We start from the raw sequence: 19111 nt of genomic DNA, 5'->3' as shown, positions 1-19111 counted from the left end.
GGATACACACATTACAGAGGTCAGATATCAATAGTTATAATAACAATAGTCACATAATCATTGTTGTACCCTTCCCTCAACGTCATGCGATTGGTCACCAAAAATCACTGCGACACCAATGATAATAACAATAGCAATAATATTAATAATAACAGTTATGATATAATAGCAACAATAACAAAGTTAACCATAGTTTTAAATGCAGTATTTCCAATCTCCCATATCACTCATACCCCATTTTCTTCATCAGGAATGTTTTTTTGTATTTATATTTGAACACGTCTTGTAAATTGTTCCAAAGTTTGACTCCACACACAGACACACACATACTTTTCCTGGTGGTTCTCACCTTTGGGATTTTCAATGTACTACAGCCCCTTAACTTATAATTTCCCTCTTACCGAATGAATAATTGTTGTGATGTTTTCTGGCACCATGTTTTTGTTGACCTTAAATAGCAGTTGTGAAGTGAACATTTTTACTAAATCATCCAATTTTAATCATTTGGACTGCAGGAATAAAATATGAGTATGATCCCGATATCCTACCCTGTGTATGGTTCTAATTGCACGTTTTTGGAGGATAAAAAGGGGCTGTAGTGAACTTTTGTAATTATTGCCTCAGACTTCTGCACAATATGTTAAGTTTGACTAAACTAGAGAACAATATAACAAATACAATGCATTATAATTTAATAGGAATTTGACTTTATTAATTATTGAAATGCGTAATTTATTGTCTATTATGACCCCTAAAAACTTCTGATACAGTGTCTTTTGCAGCACCATCCATTTTTACTTCTAAATCTTTATTTGCCTTGCGATTACCAAAGTATATTATTTTGGTTTTATTTGAATTTTAAGATAACTTATTCATATCCATCCATACTTTTAGGTTAATTAATTCACGATTAATGCAGGTTACCAAATCAATGTAGTTATCATTTGAATAGAAAATGTTATTGTCGTCTGCAAATATTACTAATTTTAATAGTTTTGAAACATTAAGAATATCATTGGTATATAAATTAAATAACCTTGGACCCAGGATAGACCCCTGTGGTTCTCCACAACAGATGTCCAAGTAAATGTCAAAGTACATCATGTACATTTCGTTTTTTCACATGCATGTATGCTTTTATCGTTTACGATTCCTTCTACCTATGCACATAAAATCGAAGCCTGTGCTTTCCAATAAGGCAATTCTAAGAGTAGAGAACTCTTGCATTAATATTTTAGTACAAAAAAGAAAATAAAAACTATACATTCTGAGTAAGCGTAACACACAATAGTGTCTCACATAGAATCTTGTGAGACCCTAGCGGATGGACACTCGAGGGAGGATTTGTGAGCATGCCTTCCTCGCAAGATAATTTTATGCAAATAAAATTCAAACACATCAATCTGGTGCATTTTTAGAGCAAAAACAAGAAGCTAGATCGATGATGAATGTGTGCCCTTGTCAGGGTGCGTACGGCTGTTTGAAATCTTTGAAAATGCTTGAATTTTAATGTTTTCAAGCTCGGAAAAATGCTTGAATTTTGGGTGAAGTGCTTGAAAATGCTTGAAATTGTTGCCATGTCCATGTTTCTTGGCAGTCAGACTCTAAATACCACGCAATAAATGAAGAAAACTGTTTTAAAACTGTGTGACGCACGTCTGTTTTGGTGGCTTGTCAGTCTGGCGTTGTCGTGTGAAGACTCACCGCCCCCTACTGAGGCACAGGGAGAACATGCTAACGGGGAGGCTGCAGTAGTTGGAATTGAACCCTGGACCTCCGCACTGTGGGGCTGCCACCTATCCGCCCTGTGCGTCATTTAATCAGACTATAAATAACTAGTGTTGTTCCGATTCTGTAGTGTTTTAAGGTATTGTATCAGTGAGCAAGAGCCAGGCTGGAGGTCCCGCCAACTGCTACGGCTAAGCCACACAAGCTACCCCTGCAGAGCCTGTATTTCAGCATCGCCAGCTCAATTAACTATGATATCAATGACCTGGAGCTACAACTCATGGGAAACTTTTGGAGAGGCGTCCCCCCAAAATATACGCAGAGACGAAACATGGCAAAGAGGGAACACAAGTTTATTGCATCTGTTCATTTGTCCACCTTCAAGCCACGTTCGATGTCCGTCCGAGAGACGCTGGCATTTATACTGTGCTCAACAAGATCACGTGATGTTTTTCTCGGATTCCAAAGTTTTTTTTCCGGAATCGACTCGCTTAGTCAGCAACATGTGATTTCTTGTATCAACATTGTTTCATAAAATCCTGCCAGATGTCTGTTGTCAGCTCTGTTGTTAGCTTGAAGAGACTTGGCTAAAATCAAGGAGACCTGATGTTAGCACCCAGCTACCCAGCCGCTCTCTAAATTGCTTTCTTACTCTGAGAGGAGAAGCACTCCAATTTTCCTTTTCTGCTGCCATTATGTGTTGTGTGTTATTTTCAAGGTTGGGTAGGGTTACTTTAACTGGATTACTTTCAATTACTTTTGGATGACTCCAATACCAAATATGCTAATAAAAGACAAAAGAAACTAAATAGGAATAAAATGACTCTGATTTTGTGCAGGCTTGGGGAGTAACTGAATACATGGAAGGGCAAAAAGCTGGATTGATTTTCATTTTGTTTCTGTCGCATTTTATGTTAGTTTTGCCGGAGATCAAAGGGATCAAAGCCAGGAGAGAAAGCTTACCACGTGTTGTGAGTCATCATTTTATTCATATTTAGTTTCTTTTGTCTTTTATGAGCATATTTGGTATTGGAGTCATCCAAAAGTAATTGAAAGTAGTCCAGTTAAAGCAACCCTACCCAACCCTGGTTATTTTGTTGTTACTCTCAGTCGGTAGTAGTCGATGTAAGTTTAACCTTCCGGGGGCTTTTATGAGGGTGCACCGCCACTTTGCGGATTTTCACTTTTTTGGTTCTGGTCCCCGTTAACCACGAAAAACCAAGGGATCTCTGTTTCTAAAAATATTATGGTAAATAAATAGAAGTTTATGAGATTCTGACAGCCCGCCATAATCCCCTTTCTACGCAGGTAAGGACCCGCTCTGTGGGGGAGTGCGTGGAGTACTACTACATGTGGAAGAAATCGGAGCGCCACGATTACTTCACTCAACAAGCCACCAGGATCACTCGCAAGAAGTACACTTTACTGTGAGTTTCGTCAGAACCTACCAGTCCTCGTATAAAGCGACTTGATCCTGAAACGAGCTGAAATGGGTTACAGGGAAGAAAAAGACCAGGATGAGTACTGTGGCCAAATGAAAGCAAGCAATAATTCCACTTTACTGTCTCGCAGTAGCCCCGGTAAACTGGCGCCACCTTTACGGCGGCGATCGAGCCTGGAACTGGACAAACAAGGTATATTCCAGAATGCTTATTTAAAATTTAAAGTAAGATAACATACTTGAATTTATATAGAAATAGTTCTCGTACTGAATTATTTCAGTTGAGTAAACAGTTGTTATCAAATCCTTATTCAGTAATTAACAGCAATCAACACATACTACCACTCGCACTCTGGCTCCCTCTAGTGGTTTGAAAAAGAACTACCGTATTTTCCGCACTATAAGGCGCACCGTGTTATAAGGCGCACCTTCAATGAATGATATATTTTTAAACTTTTTCCATACATAAGGCGCACCCCATTATAAGGCGCTATAAGTGCATGCTGGTTTAAAGATCAGGTCTTTGTGCAATTTTGTAATTGTAATCCTGTGCAGTCTTTCGAGACATTTTTGTGATTAAGGGCGTCATAAATAAATGTGACTTAACTTGACTTGGCTACAGTAGAGGATGTAGTTACGTTATGCAACTGTTAGATGGTGCCGGGCTAAAGGGAATGTCAGCAAAACAGTCAGATAGGTCAGTCAAACTTTATTAATAGATAACAAACAAGCTTATCCATTCACTTCCAAAATAAATAAACAGCCGTTTTATTATTTTCTCTGAGGTAAAGCATTTTGGTGACACATCTTTAACATCTTTGAACAACAGCAAGGCATAACATTTTACTTTTCCTCCATTTAGTCAACACGCAAAAAAACGTCTAATACTGTTATGGTAAATTAAACGTTAGTGCAATCGCAATATAGTGACACTCGTAATGTGCAAAACAATAACAGTAAAGCAATAACATAATAACTGTAAAATGTAAAACGTTGTAGTGGGTTTTACATAATTCACCCATGGAACCATTGTTCAGTTAGCGAGTTCCTAAGGGGCATTTTAATTCTGCCGGCTCGAGCCACTCTCGTGTTTTGTTTTGTTTTGTAAGTTTCGATTGCAAGTTTAAATGTCATTAAAGCAGCTTTCGTTGGCACCTTTGTTTGACACTCCGCCTACGACTCCCGTCTCTGCCCGCTACAACGTAAACACACACCAAGTAGGACCACCTCTGAATTCTTTAATGTTAAGTTCCCGTGCCAGCGTTGTTGCCTTCATTTGAATAGTTATTGTACTGACACTTCTACTTGCTGCTCTTTGTTTAACAACCCACTGGTCAAGTGTGTCCTCTAACTGTGGACATCTCGCTTTATTGCCACGGAAACTTTGTTTAGTCTTCCTTACTTGGCCATCGATTCATGTCGAACTCTCTCGCTGCTGCTCTATTCCCGTGTTCTACTGCGTGACTGATCGCCTTGAGTTTAAACTCTGCGTTGTAAGCGTGTCTCTTAATAGGAGCCCTTTCAGGGTCTTTATACAAACGCACAAATAAAAGAGAATCGTTGTTTAATATTTCCCAGTATGCACAGCGCACTTCTTCTTCTACGCGAAAAATGGAGTCGGTGGCTGCTTACCGTAAGTTGCGAGACCTTGTAATTCAATATTGATCCATATATAAGGCGCACTGGATTATAAGGCGCATAGTCAGCTTTTTAAAAAAAAATCAGATTTTATGCGCTCCTTATAGTGCGGAAAATTTGGTAAATGTTTCAATTTGCATAGTCACTTGTATACCCCTTCATCACACAAAGTCTCAAAGGGCTGCAAAGGCCAATTACAACAAAGCAAGGTGCAAGCAAGGTGATTTTGTAAAAATGTCAAAAATACTGCAAACGAGGGTACGGACGTATTTACCTTTGGTGCGCCGGGCAGGCAGAAGTGCGCTGTCTGCATAGCTCCACCCACTCCTACCACTCACCTAATCATATTGGCTGGCGTTTCTGGCTGATTACATTTTTTTATGTGGGTTTTTATTATTAAGTGTCTCAACGGTGAACCTAAATTGTTAAATGAGCTTCCAGATTCCTTAGCACCGTTCAGCCAAAACCAGGTCTGTTGGTGTAACACCTTGACTTTATCCCGTAGTGGTAAGTTGTCATGATTACCGATGTGAATCACCCGTGCAAGCTCATTTGGCGCCAACCGCCGCGGGTTCTAATTGGCTCCCTGTCCCCATTTAAACCCAGTCCTGCCAATCCCCTGTTGTCAGTCCATCTGCAAACCTCTGTTTATACAAGGCAAGCCTTTTTCGACCCTGACTCCCGTCCGTCCCGTTTTTGCTTCCGTTTGTCTCCGGCTACGACCCGTTTTTGGTCCCGACTACGTCTACTCTCCTTTCCAGGCTTACGACTCGTTTCCGACCCCGACCACGCTTTGCTTTCCCAGTCCCGGATACCGACCTGTTTTTCCGTCCCCGACACCGCCTCCGCTCGCTACGGAAGATCCGGTTCCGTGTTCGGATCACAACCCGAGGAAGAGAGAGATTTGCTTTCCGCGTCCAGCGAACACCGGATCGTTACTTGAAGTAAACGTTACGCAATTGGGTCCTGTTTCCGTTCTGGTCCTAACATACATATGCCCTCTATATACAGAACCATTCCAAGACTGTGTCTACCAGATTTGGCCAAATTCGGATGGAATATGCATGAGTTTGATTTGATCTCCAGCCATATGCACCATTGAAGAGATCTCTCTTGTCACAAGCCAGAAACGGAGACAGGACCCAATAGCGTTCGTTTTACTCAGTTTTATTGAGAAAGAGAGCGGTGCTTGCTTCCACGATCCCATGATCGTCGGTCACGGGTAGCTGATGGCAGAAACGCGGGAGTGGCACTACCGTGTCGGGCGAGGGTAGTCGTGGGTGGCAGGAAAGCTGGTCGGTAGCCGGGACAGTGGAGCAAAGGCAGTAACGAGTCCAGAAAAGAGGTCAGCAACAGTTATCAGGCAGGAAATAGGGCAAAACGGGTCGATGGCCGGGACGAAAGAGCAAAACAGAAACGGGTCCGGAAACAGGTCGGCAACAGGTATCAGGCAGGAGAAAACAGGGCAGGAGAATGTCGGATAGTACAAAGCTTGCCGAGCTGAGAGCATAGGTTAGCAGACGTTCTGACAGCTTCCTCTTGGAAGACGGGGGTTTGAAAAGAGTCAGGGAGCCAATCAGCGACCAGGGCTAGGGTAGTCGCGGGTGCCCTGAATCTGCAATCATGACACTATATGGTTTCCAACCCCTTGTTTAGCCAATCATAATGCAGAACACAATGCCCGATGAAAATATGTAGCCAAACCGCGAAACGTAGAACGCGATACAGCGAGGGATTACTGCACTTCGTTTTATCAACGAGTTCTTAAAATTATCAATAAATGTCTGAAATGTGTTACAGCCACTCCCTTTGTAAACAAACCATTCACATACCATATTTCACATCACATCACACTTTTTTGTTCACATTGAGAATATTCGGAATCATTTATGCATCTTTTCCTCATTCTCGTTTTGTGTATGGCCACGCATTGCATGGCTCATCCCCCTTTTTGACACGGCGCCGCAGAGGAGGACGGCCGCCCTCGGCGCAGAAGGACTCCTCGCTTTCTCTTAAAACCGTGACATCCATGCGGTCTGTGAGAAAGCAGGCTGCAGCCGGCAGGTAAACAACGAGTAGAACGCCCGTTTATTCTGTTCTTGCTCTTAGAGTTCTCAAAAAATCAAAAAATGACAATGTGCAAAATGAAAACCGAGATCGGAAATTATATTCTGTACGCAGGGTTTGTACGGGTGCTTGAAATCCTTGAAAATGCGGTTCAAGCGTTGTATTTGCAAGGTCAGGAAATTTGGGTAAAGTGCTTGAAAATGTATTGAAGATTTTGCTATTGCCATGTTTGACTCTATAGACCATTCAATAAAGGATTTTTATTTTAAAGTGCATGAAAATAATGCCAACATGCCTGCCCTCTGGAGCAGTGTACTTTTTTGAACCAGGGCATTTTTTTACATTGGAAAAATTTTGCGCCACACCATTGGCCAAAAATGTTATAAAATGACACTGAACAGTATGTTTAATTACAATATAATTTATAATACCCCCAGTTTTTACAGCACAGACACTTGACAGTGACATCATATTTGCAGAAAGAGATTCCTAAATGTTTTATCAAATTTGACATTTTAAAAAGTGAGATTGGATCATCACACGGCACACCTGACGATCTCTCATGGCACAGTAGTGTGCCCCGCCACACTGGTTGAAAAACACTGCTCTAGAGGCTTGTCATTTTGGTGTTGCCATGTGAAGCGTCACCGCCCCCTACTGGTCATACCCAAGAGGCTGCGACTCTATTTAGAAAATTGTCTCTTTTGGCTGGGCCTTTGGTTTCCAAACGGCTCCACAGATTTTTTTTCTATCTTGATTATATGTAATCCAAAATAATAATACATTATGCACACACTCATTTAGTAAATAGTAATTTCATATGTTTTGCAGGGGATCCTCAAAAAACACATGAAATATAAATTAAAATATGTTCAGATATACAAAAACGATCTTTAAAATACAAACCCAATTTAGCTTTTTACACACTGAGCAGATGCAAAGTCAACCAACAACACGGAATTCATTCAAAAGGCGAAACAATAAAATATGAATTTCAAATATGAACTCTTCAGTGCTATAAATGAATGATAAAATGCAAAACAATTTACTAATTACAATTCCATTCTGACCAATTTAGACATAGATCCTCTAAAAACACGCACAAAATATAAATGGAAATTCGTGAAACAACAAGTAAAAGATCAGCTATCGATGGAAAGATTGAATGCACACCGCTTCGGAGCAATCAATATCATTAAAATGAGTCCAAAATTGGCTCCTTTTTTCTGTTTTTATGCATACAGTTCTTTCATTTTTTTGTTTTCAACTCCAACATTACCCAAAACCTAATAGAGCCCTTTTTTTTGTTTGTAAAGAAGTGTGACGTAGCCACTATTCACATGCATTTTTAAAGCAGAATGGCAGAATTCATGTCAGTTTATAGCATCCCATTGACACGAACAGATCATAGATAGGAACAGCTCAAAATAACACAAAGTATGTGCTGGCAGCAAGATAACGACTTTATTTTAGTCATCACAGTCGACAAAACAAAAATCTTTTGATTTCTTCCTTTGAGGTTTCGGTGCAGGACGTATATCGGCTCCCGCCCCAAAACATACACAACAGAGCAGAGAGAGTTGAAATGAGAGGGGACACGTTGTTTATTTCATCCAAACATTCAGTCCTGTTCTCCGAGTTGTCCGGGCGACCGTCGCATTTTACTGTGTTCGGTCAGCGATGACGTGTTGTTTTTCTCTAGCCGGGCGCTCGATTCTCTGAAATTACTCGATTTCCCAGAAATAGTTGGAGTTGCCCTGACCCAGCCAAATTCTTATCAGTTAAGCAAATAGTTGGAGTCCAAATTCTTATCAGTTTAGCAAATAGGTGGAGTCGCCCTGACCCAGCCAAAGTCCTGTCAGTTGGGCACCTTCTAGATGTTTCTAGTTTTATTCCACTATAGAAGGTACTGGAAAATTAGAAAACTTGGCCTTGCAAGTGCTTGCAAAGTGATTGGATTCGGCCATGAAAAAGCCGTACGAACCCGGTATACAGAATCAAATCAAAGAGTATTTCGGACATTGAAATGCAAATCAAAGTGCTTTAAGGAAATTCAACGTACCAAAAGAAAATTGTGACGAACTTTTTGGGAAAATCCAGAGAGCAGGGAATTACAATTATCATGCAACGGCACCTCCGTGTTTGCTTGAGAGAGCAATGAGTGAACTCTCACGATTGTGATAAAAAAACAAAGAACATTATATTATATTTTTGTGTATTTAGAAGAGAAAAAATACTTTTTGGACAATTATCTCACAAGTATATTGATAATCATTGTATTGCACTTGTCTTCCAACCATTCATATGATACCATCGCTCCACTCCCATGCTTTATTTTATTTAATTTTTTGATGAAAGTAGCGATTTGAATTTTGATAGTTCATGATATTAAAATAAGAATTTAGTCATGGAAAATTCCTTATTTTAAATCATGAATCTTTGGCACTGGTTCCTACACAAAGAAAAACAACAGAGAACAACAACTGGCGGATAATTTTGTTTAAAAAGTAGCAAAATAGAAGCCCTGCCTCAACCCGAAGTAATGATTGACACTTAAGGCCGGACCCGACCTGAATTTTGGTTCTGCCTCGAGTTGGGCTTGAATCTAGTTTAAGATCTTATTTTTAATTCGCACCTATTTGCTCTGGCGAAGAGTACTATCAGATGTACAAGGTTCTCATAAAACTTTAGAAAAAAAACTTTTTTTTCTATTCAACGGCATTCTAGTCCTATGAAATTTTTTAGACATTGGTCAGGCAACAAATTAATCATGGTTTCTTAAAGCTGGTGTCCATAACTTCAAAATATAGTACTTACTGACGCCATCTTCTGGCTAAAATCATCATTGCAGCCTCTGTCAAGCGCCTTTTGTTGAGTCTGCAAGTATGTGAAATTCTTAGAAGCGCTTCATTAAACTTTTCCTTTTTCATCTTTTTGGGGGGTTTTGTTCGGGATTTGAACTGTATTTGAAACGGTCCTTTTCTTACTTTCACCATTTTCACCCTAGGATAAAATAAAACCGCAAGCCCATGCCTGAAATCTATCCCCCCACATCCTCCCCGCCCCGTTTCCTCCGGCAACAGAGCACCAATAATAAAATTAAGATAAAAGCAGATAGGAACAGTAAAAACAAATATAAAGGCTCTTTGAACTGGGCATCTTTTAATATAAAAGATATTCTACTTTCAACTTTTTTAAAGACACTTCCTGGGTTCAGACGGGTGCTTGAAACCTTTGAAAATGCTTGAATTTCAATGTTGTGTTTACCAGGTTGCTCAAGTGCTTGAATTTTAGAAAAAGTGCTTGTGAATACTTGAACTTGTTGCCATGTTTCTTAGGTGAGGTGGTCAAACAAGGGTTTTCAACTATTTTATTGTTCCAACAAAGGTTTGGGGCAGGAGATGGAAACTAAGGTTTAGGCTCTCTGTTAGCGTATTAAACTCAATTTAGGGTTCTGAATCAAGGTTGGGGCGAGAGTTACAGGTAGAGTTAGATGTTTGGGTTTAAAGCAAGGGTTACGGTTTGAGACAGGGTTAGGGCTAGTGTAACAGCTAGGGTTTGGGTTATGTTTATTTGTGTTTCCCTTATTTAGGTTTAGGGTAAGAAACCAGAGTTTGAGCTCCATATCAGGGTTCTAAATAGAATCTAGGGTTCCGAAATGGGTTTAGAGCGGTTTTAAACAAGGTTAGGGTTACAGGTTGGGTTAGGTGTGGGGCAAGGGTAGGCACTGGGGGTTTTAAACCGATTTTAGGGTTCCAAAATTAGTTTGGGGATAGAGCTAGGGTTTGAAACTAGGGTTTTGGGCTGTTAGGTAGGGTTTTAAACCGATTTTAGGGTTCCAAAATTAGGTTGGGGCTAGGGTTTGAAACTAGGGTTTGCGCTGTGAGGTAGGGTTTTAAACCGATTTTAGGGTTCCACAATTAGGTTGGGGCTAGGGTTTGAAACTAGGGTTTGGGCTGTAAGGTAGGGTTTTAAACCGATTTCACGGTTCCACGATTAGGTTGGGGCTAGAGCTAGGGTTTGAAACTTGGGTTTGGGCTGTAAGGTAGGGCTTTAAACCAATTTTAGGGCTCCACAATTAGGTTAGGACTAGAGCTAGGGTTTGAAACTAGGGTTTGGACTGTAAGGTAGGGTTTAAACCCTATTTTAGGGTTCCAAGATTCTGTTGGGGCTAGAGCTAGGGTTTGAAACAAGGGTTTGGGCTGTAAGGTAAGGTTTTAAATTGATGTTAGGGATTGAAAATTAGGTTGGGGCTAGGGCTAGGGTTTGAAACTTGGGTTTGGGCTGTAAGGTAGTGTTTTAAACCGAGTTTAGGGTTCCACAATTAGGTTGGGGCTAGAGCTAGGGTTTGAAACTAGGGTTTGGGTGGTAAGGTGGGGCTTTAAACCGATTTTAGGGCACCACAATTAGGTTAGGGCTAGAGCTAGGGTTTGAAACTAGAGTTTGGACTGTAAGGTAGGGTTTTTACCTGATTTTAGGGTTCCAAAATTCTGTTGGGACCAGGGCTAGTGTTTGAAAGTAGGGTTTGGGCTGTTAGGTAGGGTTTTAAACAGATTTTAGGGATCCAAAATTAGGTTGGGGTTAGAGCTAGGGTTTGGGCTGTAAGGTAAGGTTTTAAACCGATGTTAGGGATTGAAAATTAGGTTGGGGCTAGAGCTAGGGTTTGAAACTAGGGTTTAGGCTGTAAAGTAGGGTTTTAAACCGATTATAGGGTTTCAAAATTAGGTTGGGGCTAGGGTTTGAAACTAGGGTTTGGGCTGTAAGGTAGGGTTTTAAACTGAATTTAGGGTTCCAAAATTAGGTTGGGGCTAGAGCTAAGGTTTGAAACTAGGGTTTGGGCTGTAAGGTAGGGTTTTAAACCAATTTTAGGGTTCCAAAATTAGGTTGGGGCTAGAGCTAGGGTTTAAAACTAGGGTTTGGGCTGTAAGGCAGGGTTTTAAACCGAATTTAGGGTTCCAAAATTAGGTTGGGGCTAGAGCTAGGGTTTAAAACAAGGGTTTGGGCTGTAAGGTAGGGTTTTAAACTGAATTTAGGGTTCCAAAATTAGGTTGGGGCTAGAGCTAAGGTTTGAAACTAGGGTTTGGGCTGTAAGGTAGGGTTTTAAACCAATTTTAGGGTTCCAAAATTAGGTTGGGGCTAGAGCTAGGGTTTAAAACTAGGGTTTGGGCTGTAAGGCAGGGTTTTAAACCGAATTTAGGGTTCCAAAATTAGGTTGGGGCTAGAGCTAGGGTTTAAAACAAGGGTTTGGGCTGTAAGGTAGGGTTTTAACTCGATTTTAGGGTTCCAAAATTCTGTTTGGGCTAGGGCTAGTGTTTGAAAGTAGGGCTTGGGCTGTAAGGTAGGGTTTTAAACTGATTTTAGGGTTCCAAAATTAAGTCGGGGCTGGAGCTAGGGTTTGAAAGAGGGGTTAAGGCTCACGTTCTTATGACCAGTTTTGGATTTCTTCTGTTAATGGTACTGGAAAACTTTGAAAATTGGCTTTGAAAGTCTTTAATAAGTGCTTGAATGTACGAACCGTGATAAAAATGGAACCATCATAGTACAAGGGGGTCTTTATACCTCGTGGGTGGTAAATGCTGAGCTGGCTTTATGTCAACTATGCAAAATAGTGCAACTTTGTGACACAATGTAACCACTGACTGGGACAAAGGACACTAATACAACGTGGCACAAGGCTTTCCATTATCTCTCGTTGCTCACGTGCTTGTGTCTTTATATAACGCATCCAGATGAAGAACTGCCGACTGGAAGCGGCGCCGTTCTTCCCCAAAACCCGTCGGAACAGGGGGACCCTTGCCCGGCCCGGCGCCTGCCGGGTTTTTTGCAGATCTGCGCTCCTTTCGCTTCAGAGAACGGGTGTCAAGCAGGCGGCCCGCGGGTCGGATCGGGCCCCCCGAGGGTTTTCATCCGGCCGGCAAGACGACACTGAGGGAAGCGCGGGAGGACAATGAGCTGCAGTTTTAAGTATGTCCACTTGGTGTCACCCTTGTAAAGACACTGCAGCAGTGTTTCTTTCTTTCTCTCTTGCTCTCTCTCTCATTTTTCTGTTTTTAGCTTTTTTTTTAACTCCCTGTTTTTCCCTCTCACACACTTTTTCTCTCTTTATATTTGTCCTTTATTTTTTCTCTTTCTCACCCCCTTTTCTCTTCCTTTTTGTGTTTCTTTTCTCTTTGTTTTTTACCTATTTTTTTACCTCTCTCTCCCTTTCTTTTTTCATTCTCTCTCTCCCTCCATCTCCCTCTTTCTATCTATTTGTCTGTCTTTCTTGATTATTTTCTTTTTCTCCTCTAACTCTTTCTGACCCTTTCTTTCTCCCTTTGTATTACTATTTCTCTTGCTCTGTTTTCTCTCTTTTTTTTACTCCTTTTCTTTGTCTTTCTCATGCTCATTCTTTTTCTCTCTGTCTCTCGCTTGCCTCCTTTTGATCTTTCTGTCTCTTTATCCCTTTCATTTGTCTTTATTTTCTGTTTGTCTTTCTCTTCTTTTTTCTCTTCTCTCTCTCCTCCAATGTGCTCTCTTTCTCCTGTTTTCTCTCTCTTACCTTCTTCCTCTCTCTTACTCTGTCTCCCTTGTTTCATCTCTGTCTTTTATTTTTTTCCCTCTCTTTTTATCTCTCTCTTTCTCTTGAACCGACTGGTACTAGTCCAGTCTGCCCCCCGTTGGACTGTTTTTGTTTTCTGTGGCCCCCAGCTAAAATGACTTTGACACCCTTGCTCCAGAGGATTGCGGTGAGGCAGGTAATAGGACCGCCTCACCTGCCGCTTTTGACTCCTTTCCCTCACCATACAAAGACTTGTCCCGCTTGTTCCCGTTATTCCCCGTGCTCTCTTTTTTTCCTCGGTTCCGTCGAGAGCACGTGGTGTTTGAATGGAAATTTTTCCTCAGACTGCTAAAAAGCCAGCAGAACAAACTACAAACAAGTGGACTTCCAGAATCCTCTCCCGGCTCTTGACGCCGTCCCGGTTGCTCGTTTTGCTGCTCTTCGTCTTTTCACACAAAGATCACTTTATTTCACGGCAAACGTCCCCTCTCTCTTGTCTGCTTTCTGTCTTTGATTTTCTGGATTTAAAGCGCCAGTGTGTAATATTTAACCCCTAGATGGCACTGTATGGCCTAATGCGAATGAAAACCGGTGCAAAGAGCACAGCGTAGCAACAAGATGCCAGTCAAACGACTTCTAAATATGACACACTGTCCCTTAAGTATTTCAGATTGTCGTACTACAACCAGGGTTGAATTAGAAATCCAGATTATATTTTTCGGAATGATTTTATCACCAACGTAAAAAATGGAGAGTATAGGGTTTCAAAACATTTGATATCCTTTGTGTAATAATCATAATGGATTTATAATGGATATAACGATTGTTATATCCATTATAAATCAATCATCATTATAATGGATATAACAATTTCCCTACACTAACTCTCGAGTAGATACATTTTATAAAAACAATTGGGGGGAAATGTGTCACGGTTGCCATGGCGCCCAATTGGCCCCGCCCATGTGGCGCCAGCTTCTGTCACGGTTGCCATGGCGCCCAATTGGCCCCGCCCGTGTGGCGCCAAGTGCAGCTTGTTGACAGATTGGCTCCCTGTCAGTATTTAAACTCTGTCCTGTCAGTCCCCTCTTGTCGGTCCGTCTGCGAATCCCCGTTTTTACACGGCAAGCCCTTTTTCGCCTTTTTGCTCGAGTTGGTCTCCCGTTACGATCTGTTTTGAGCTAAACCACGTCTTCTCTCCCTTCCCGAATTACGACCTGTTTTGATCTCGACCACGTCTGTTCTCCCGTCCCGAATAACGATCCGTTTTTAACCTCGACCACGTCTACTCTCCTCTCCTGGCTTTTGCCTTTTTTCCGTTCCCGACACCGCCATCGCTCGCCACGGAGGTCCCACACTTAGGTTTGCAGACGGACTGACAACAGGTGATAGATAGACGAGGGTTTAAATAGTGACAGGGAGCCAATCAGAGTCCGAGGCAGTAATCATCACAAAATGATCCGAATAGCAGGCGTTATTTTGCTCATTTTTAAGTATTTTTTTAATTTTATTTTTTACTGAACTTCTAAATGACAGTAAAATAAGAACAATCACCAATCCGATATGAATAACTAGATTTCTTTTTTCTCAGGTTAAAATAGAAAAGTATACTACATTCTACAAACCAGCTCGGTGGCCTTGGGGGTAGGGCGCCCCCTTGAGACTGGGAGGTTGCTGGTTTGACCTAAGATTTACCTATTGCCTCCATGCTTGGAGCTGGAATTGGAGGCTTTGGTCACCTAATAACTCTCAATGATATGTTGTAATACATCAGTTGGATTGAGTGAGGGGCTGGGAACCCCCTCCTTTGTATCCATCTTCCAGAAAGAGTCAAAAGTGTGAATGTGTTCTTGACTCTAGCCACCTCTCTCTGAGGGGTATGGCACCGGTATATATACAGTATATACAGTGGCTTGCGAAACTATTTGGCCCCCTTGAAATTTGTGACATTTTGCCATATTTCAGCCCTCAAACATAAAGATATAAAACTGTCATTTCTTGTGAAGGATCAACAATAAGTGGGACACCATCATGAAGTGGGGCACACTTTATTGGATATTTTCAACTTTTTTAACAAATAAAAAACGAAAAAGTGGCCGTGCAAAATGATTCAGCCCCAATGAGTTAATACTTTGTAGCGCCACCTTTTGATACAATGACAGCTGCAAGTCGCTTGGGGTACGTCTCTATCAGTTTTGCACATGGAGAAACGGATATTTTGACCCATTCCTCCTTGCAAAACAGATGAAGCTCAGTGAGGTTGGATGGAAAGCGTTTGTGAACAGCAGTTTTTCGTTCTTTCCACAGATTCTCAATTGGATTGACGTCTGGACTTTGACTTGATATTATTTTTGGTGAACCATTCGATAGTAGCTTTGCTTTATGTTTTGGATCGTTGTCTTGTTGGAAGACAAATCTCCGTCCCAGTCTCAGGTCTTTTGCGGACTCCATCAGGTTTTCTTCCGGAATGGTCCTGTATTTGGCTCCAGCTATCTTCCAATCAATTGTAACCATCTTCCTTGTCCCTGCTGAAGAAAAGCAGGCCCAAACCATGATGCTGCCACCACCATGTTTGACGGTGGGGATGGTGCGTTGAGGGTGATGAGCTGTGCTGCTTTTACCTCAAACATAACGTCCCGCATTGTTGCCCAAAAGTTTGATTTTGGTCTCATCTGACCAGAGCACCTTCTTCCACATGTTTGGTGTGTCTCCGAGGTGACTTGTGGCAAACTTTAAACGACACTTTTTATGGATATCTTTTTCTGGAAATGGCTTCCTTCGTGACACTCTTCCATAAAGGCCAGATTTGTGCAGTTTACGAGTGATTGTTGTCCTATGGACAGATTCTCCCACCTCAGCTGTAGACCCCTGCAGTTCATCCAGAGTGATCATGGGCCTGTTGGCTGCATCTCTGATCAGTTTTCTCCTCGTACGAGCAGAAAGTTTAGGGGGAAGACACGATCTTGGTAGTTTTGCAGTGGTCTGATACTCCTTCCATTTCAATATTATTGCTTGCAGAGTGCTCCTTGGGATGTTTAAATCTTGGGTAATCCAAATCCAGCTTTAAACTTCTCCACAAAAATATCTCGGACCTGCCCGGTGTGTTCCTCGTTCTTCATGATGCTCTCTGCGCTTTAAACAGACCTCTGAGACTAGCACAGTGCGGGTGCATTTGTACAGAGACTTGATTCCACATTTGGCTAACCTGCATTGGCTCCCTGTTCGCCTAAGATGTGATTTCAAGGTTCTCTTAGTATTATACAAAATCATACATGGACTTGCTCCTTCATATCTTTCAGATTTGATTTCCCCCTGTGTTCCGGTCCGAAGTCTTCGCTCTGAAAATGCTGGTCTTCTAGTGATCCCAAGAGCCAAGAAGAAATTGGTAGATTCGAAAATGTTCCCTATTTGGTCCCCGGTGCTGTGGAATGCTCTTCCCCCTGAGATCCGATCTGCAACCTCAGTGGAAATGTTGAACTCTAAGCTTAAAACACACTTCTACTCCATAGCATATGAATAACCTATACTTTTTGTGGACAATATCTCTATATTTTTTGTAATTGCAACATCCTTTGCCTGGTAATCCTGAAAGGGGGATACCACATGTGCGGTCCCTTCTCAAGGTTTCTTCATTTTCCTCATGTTGAGGTTTTTTGAGTTTTTCCTTGCCCTCATGTTGGTTCCAGATCAGGGGATGCTGTCATAATAGTCTGTGCAATAACCTGTGTGCAGCCCTTTGAGACTCTTTGTGATTAAGGGCTATACAAATAAAAATGACTTGAGATTTATCAGCGCTAGTCATTTAGATCAACATAGAATCATTCAGAGATCCTCACTGAACTTCTGGACCGAGTTTGCTGCACTGAAAGTAAAGGGGCTGATTCGTTTTACACACCCACTTTTTTGGTTTATACTTGTGAAAAAAGTTGAAAATATCCAATAAAGTGTGTTCCACTTCATGATGGTGTCCCACTTATTGTTGATGCTTCACAAGAAATGAGTTTTATATCTTGATGTTTGAAGTCTGAAATGTGGCAAAAGGTCACAAATTTCAAGGGGCCAAATAGTTTCGCAAGCAACTGTATGCAATGTTCCCTCTAATCTTCCGCGGGTCTGAGCTTTCACACAGTCGGTGAGCAACGCTTGAAACAACAGTGAGCAACGGCAATCCCAAGTGTGGCAACTAAATCATTATCAAACATGTCCAAAACTTGACATCAAGTTACATTTTGCTGAGTTTCCGGCAATGCAAATTTTTTTTCTCTTTTGAATGAATTGACTCAAAGGTTGTACGGCCTACAAACGTCATTTGTTTTTAACAATTCTTTCACAAGATATCCATTTTTTTTTCCTGCTATATTTTGTTGCATAATATTAACATTTTTGGGAGATTATTGAGTCGGTTGCACGATACAGAACTGTATTTAATCACATTTTTTAGTGGGCAATGTACAATGTTGGCAACAAAATTCACTTGATATCATTGGAAATGATTCGAATGCAACACTTTTTCCCTGTTTTTTTCTCCTTTTTTTTTTTAAAATTCCTTTTTAAAAAAAAATCTCTGTGTTTATTTTTTCCAAGCAGTTACTTTTTTCTTTTTGTTTTCTATTTACATTTTTTCCTTTGTTTCTTTCTTTTCTTTTTTTCTGACTTTCTCATTTTTTCCTTCTTTTTTTTCTCTTCCTTTTGTTTCTTTTTTTCCTCAGCTTTTCACTACTTTTTCATTTTTTTATTTTTTTATTTTTTTTTTGTTCTATTTCCCCCTTCTTTTAAGTCATGTTGTGCATCTCATCTCATTAGCTACACCGCTTATCCTCAGTAGGGTCGAGGGGGTGCTGGAGCCCATCCCAGCAATCATCGGGCAGTGGGCAGGGGACACCCTGAACTGGTTGGCAGGCAATTGCAGGGCACACGGGGACAGACAACTCACTCGCTCATTCACACTTAGGGACAATTTGGACCGGCCAATTCACCTGAAATGCATGTTTTTGGAACGTGGGAGGAAACCGGAGTGCCCGGAGGAAACCCACGCAAGCACGGGGAGAACATACAAACTCCGCACAGGAAGTCTGAAGCTGGATTTGAACCCACGCAGGAGGTTCCCAAGACATGAACTGTGCCGCACATGTGCTAACCACTGCGCCGCCGTGCTATGTTGTGCATCATTTTACATCATATTTGGACGTGTAGGGATTAAAAAAGCAAAAACAACGTGAAGAGCCGTTTAGGACTCCTTTTAGTGAGCCGAGCCGAAGAAGCCGGTTCTCGAAAAACTCTACCGACTTGACTCAACTTCGTTCGATTTTGACCTGGACTTCAAAATACCGTATTTAGAACACAGCGTCAGGGGAACCCGTGTATTTTGACCTTCATGCACTGCAACTTTGACTTAATTGGCTTCTTAATTAGCAATTTCGAGCCCTGATTTTTGTGAGCTGGCTAGATTTTCGCGCGCAGTTTAGAGGGAACATTGACTGTATGTATATATTACTACATTCCGCAGTTTGTGGAGCTTATAAACAATCCAAGTTACTGTACGATGTCCCCTCTTTTCCGAAAGATTCCTCTCGCTTTTATCCCTCCATCTTTTATCATTCTTCCGCATTCCGAACCGAAAACATCCGCAGAAACGTTTGCGGAAGCGAAAGAACCGAAAAATGTCGTTTTCCTTTCGCTTTGTGTATTTATTTGTT

The 19111-nt window shown here is 41.3% G+C and overlaps 1 protein-coding gene across 3 annotated transcripts in view; it reads left to right on the top strand.

Annotated features, from left to right (window-relative positions):
- The window catches only part of mier2 (mesoderm induction early response 1, family member 2), a 28671-nt gene extending 15247 nt beyond the window's left edge, over window positions 1-13424 (top strand). For 2 of the 3 annotated variants that reach the window (XM_088349629.1, XM_088349628.1), the window contains exons 10-12: window positions 3037-3155; window positions 3229-3362; window positions 12604-13424. In XM_088349629.1, the coding sequence (XP_088205755.1) occupies window positions 3037-3155; window positions 3229-3362; window positions 12604-12803 (453 nt within the window). In that variant the 3' untranslated portion in view covers window positions 12804-13424. Of the gene's footprint in view, window positions 1-3036; window positions 3156-3228; window positions 3363-6775; window positions 6872-12603 lie in introns of all 3 variants that reach the window. The other variant, XM_088349630.1, reaches the window with a different exon arrangement.
- Window positions 13425-19111: the final 5687 nt, after the last annotated feature.

Source organism: Urocampus carinirostris, chromosome 12 (genome assembly GCF_059441175.1).
Source record: "Urocampus carinirostris isolate Australia breed hairy pipefish chromosome 12, RoL_Ucar_1.0, whole genome shotgun sequence".
NCBI lineage: Eukaryota > Metazoa > Chordata > Actinopteri > Syngnathiformes > Syngnathidae > Urocampus > Urocampus carinirostris.
The sequence above is the reverse complement of the archived record's forward strand: the minus strand, read 5'-3'. Positions and strand labels throughout refer to the sequence as shown.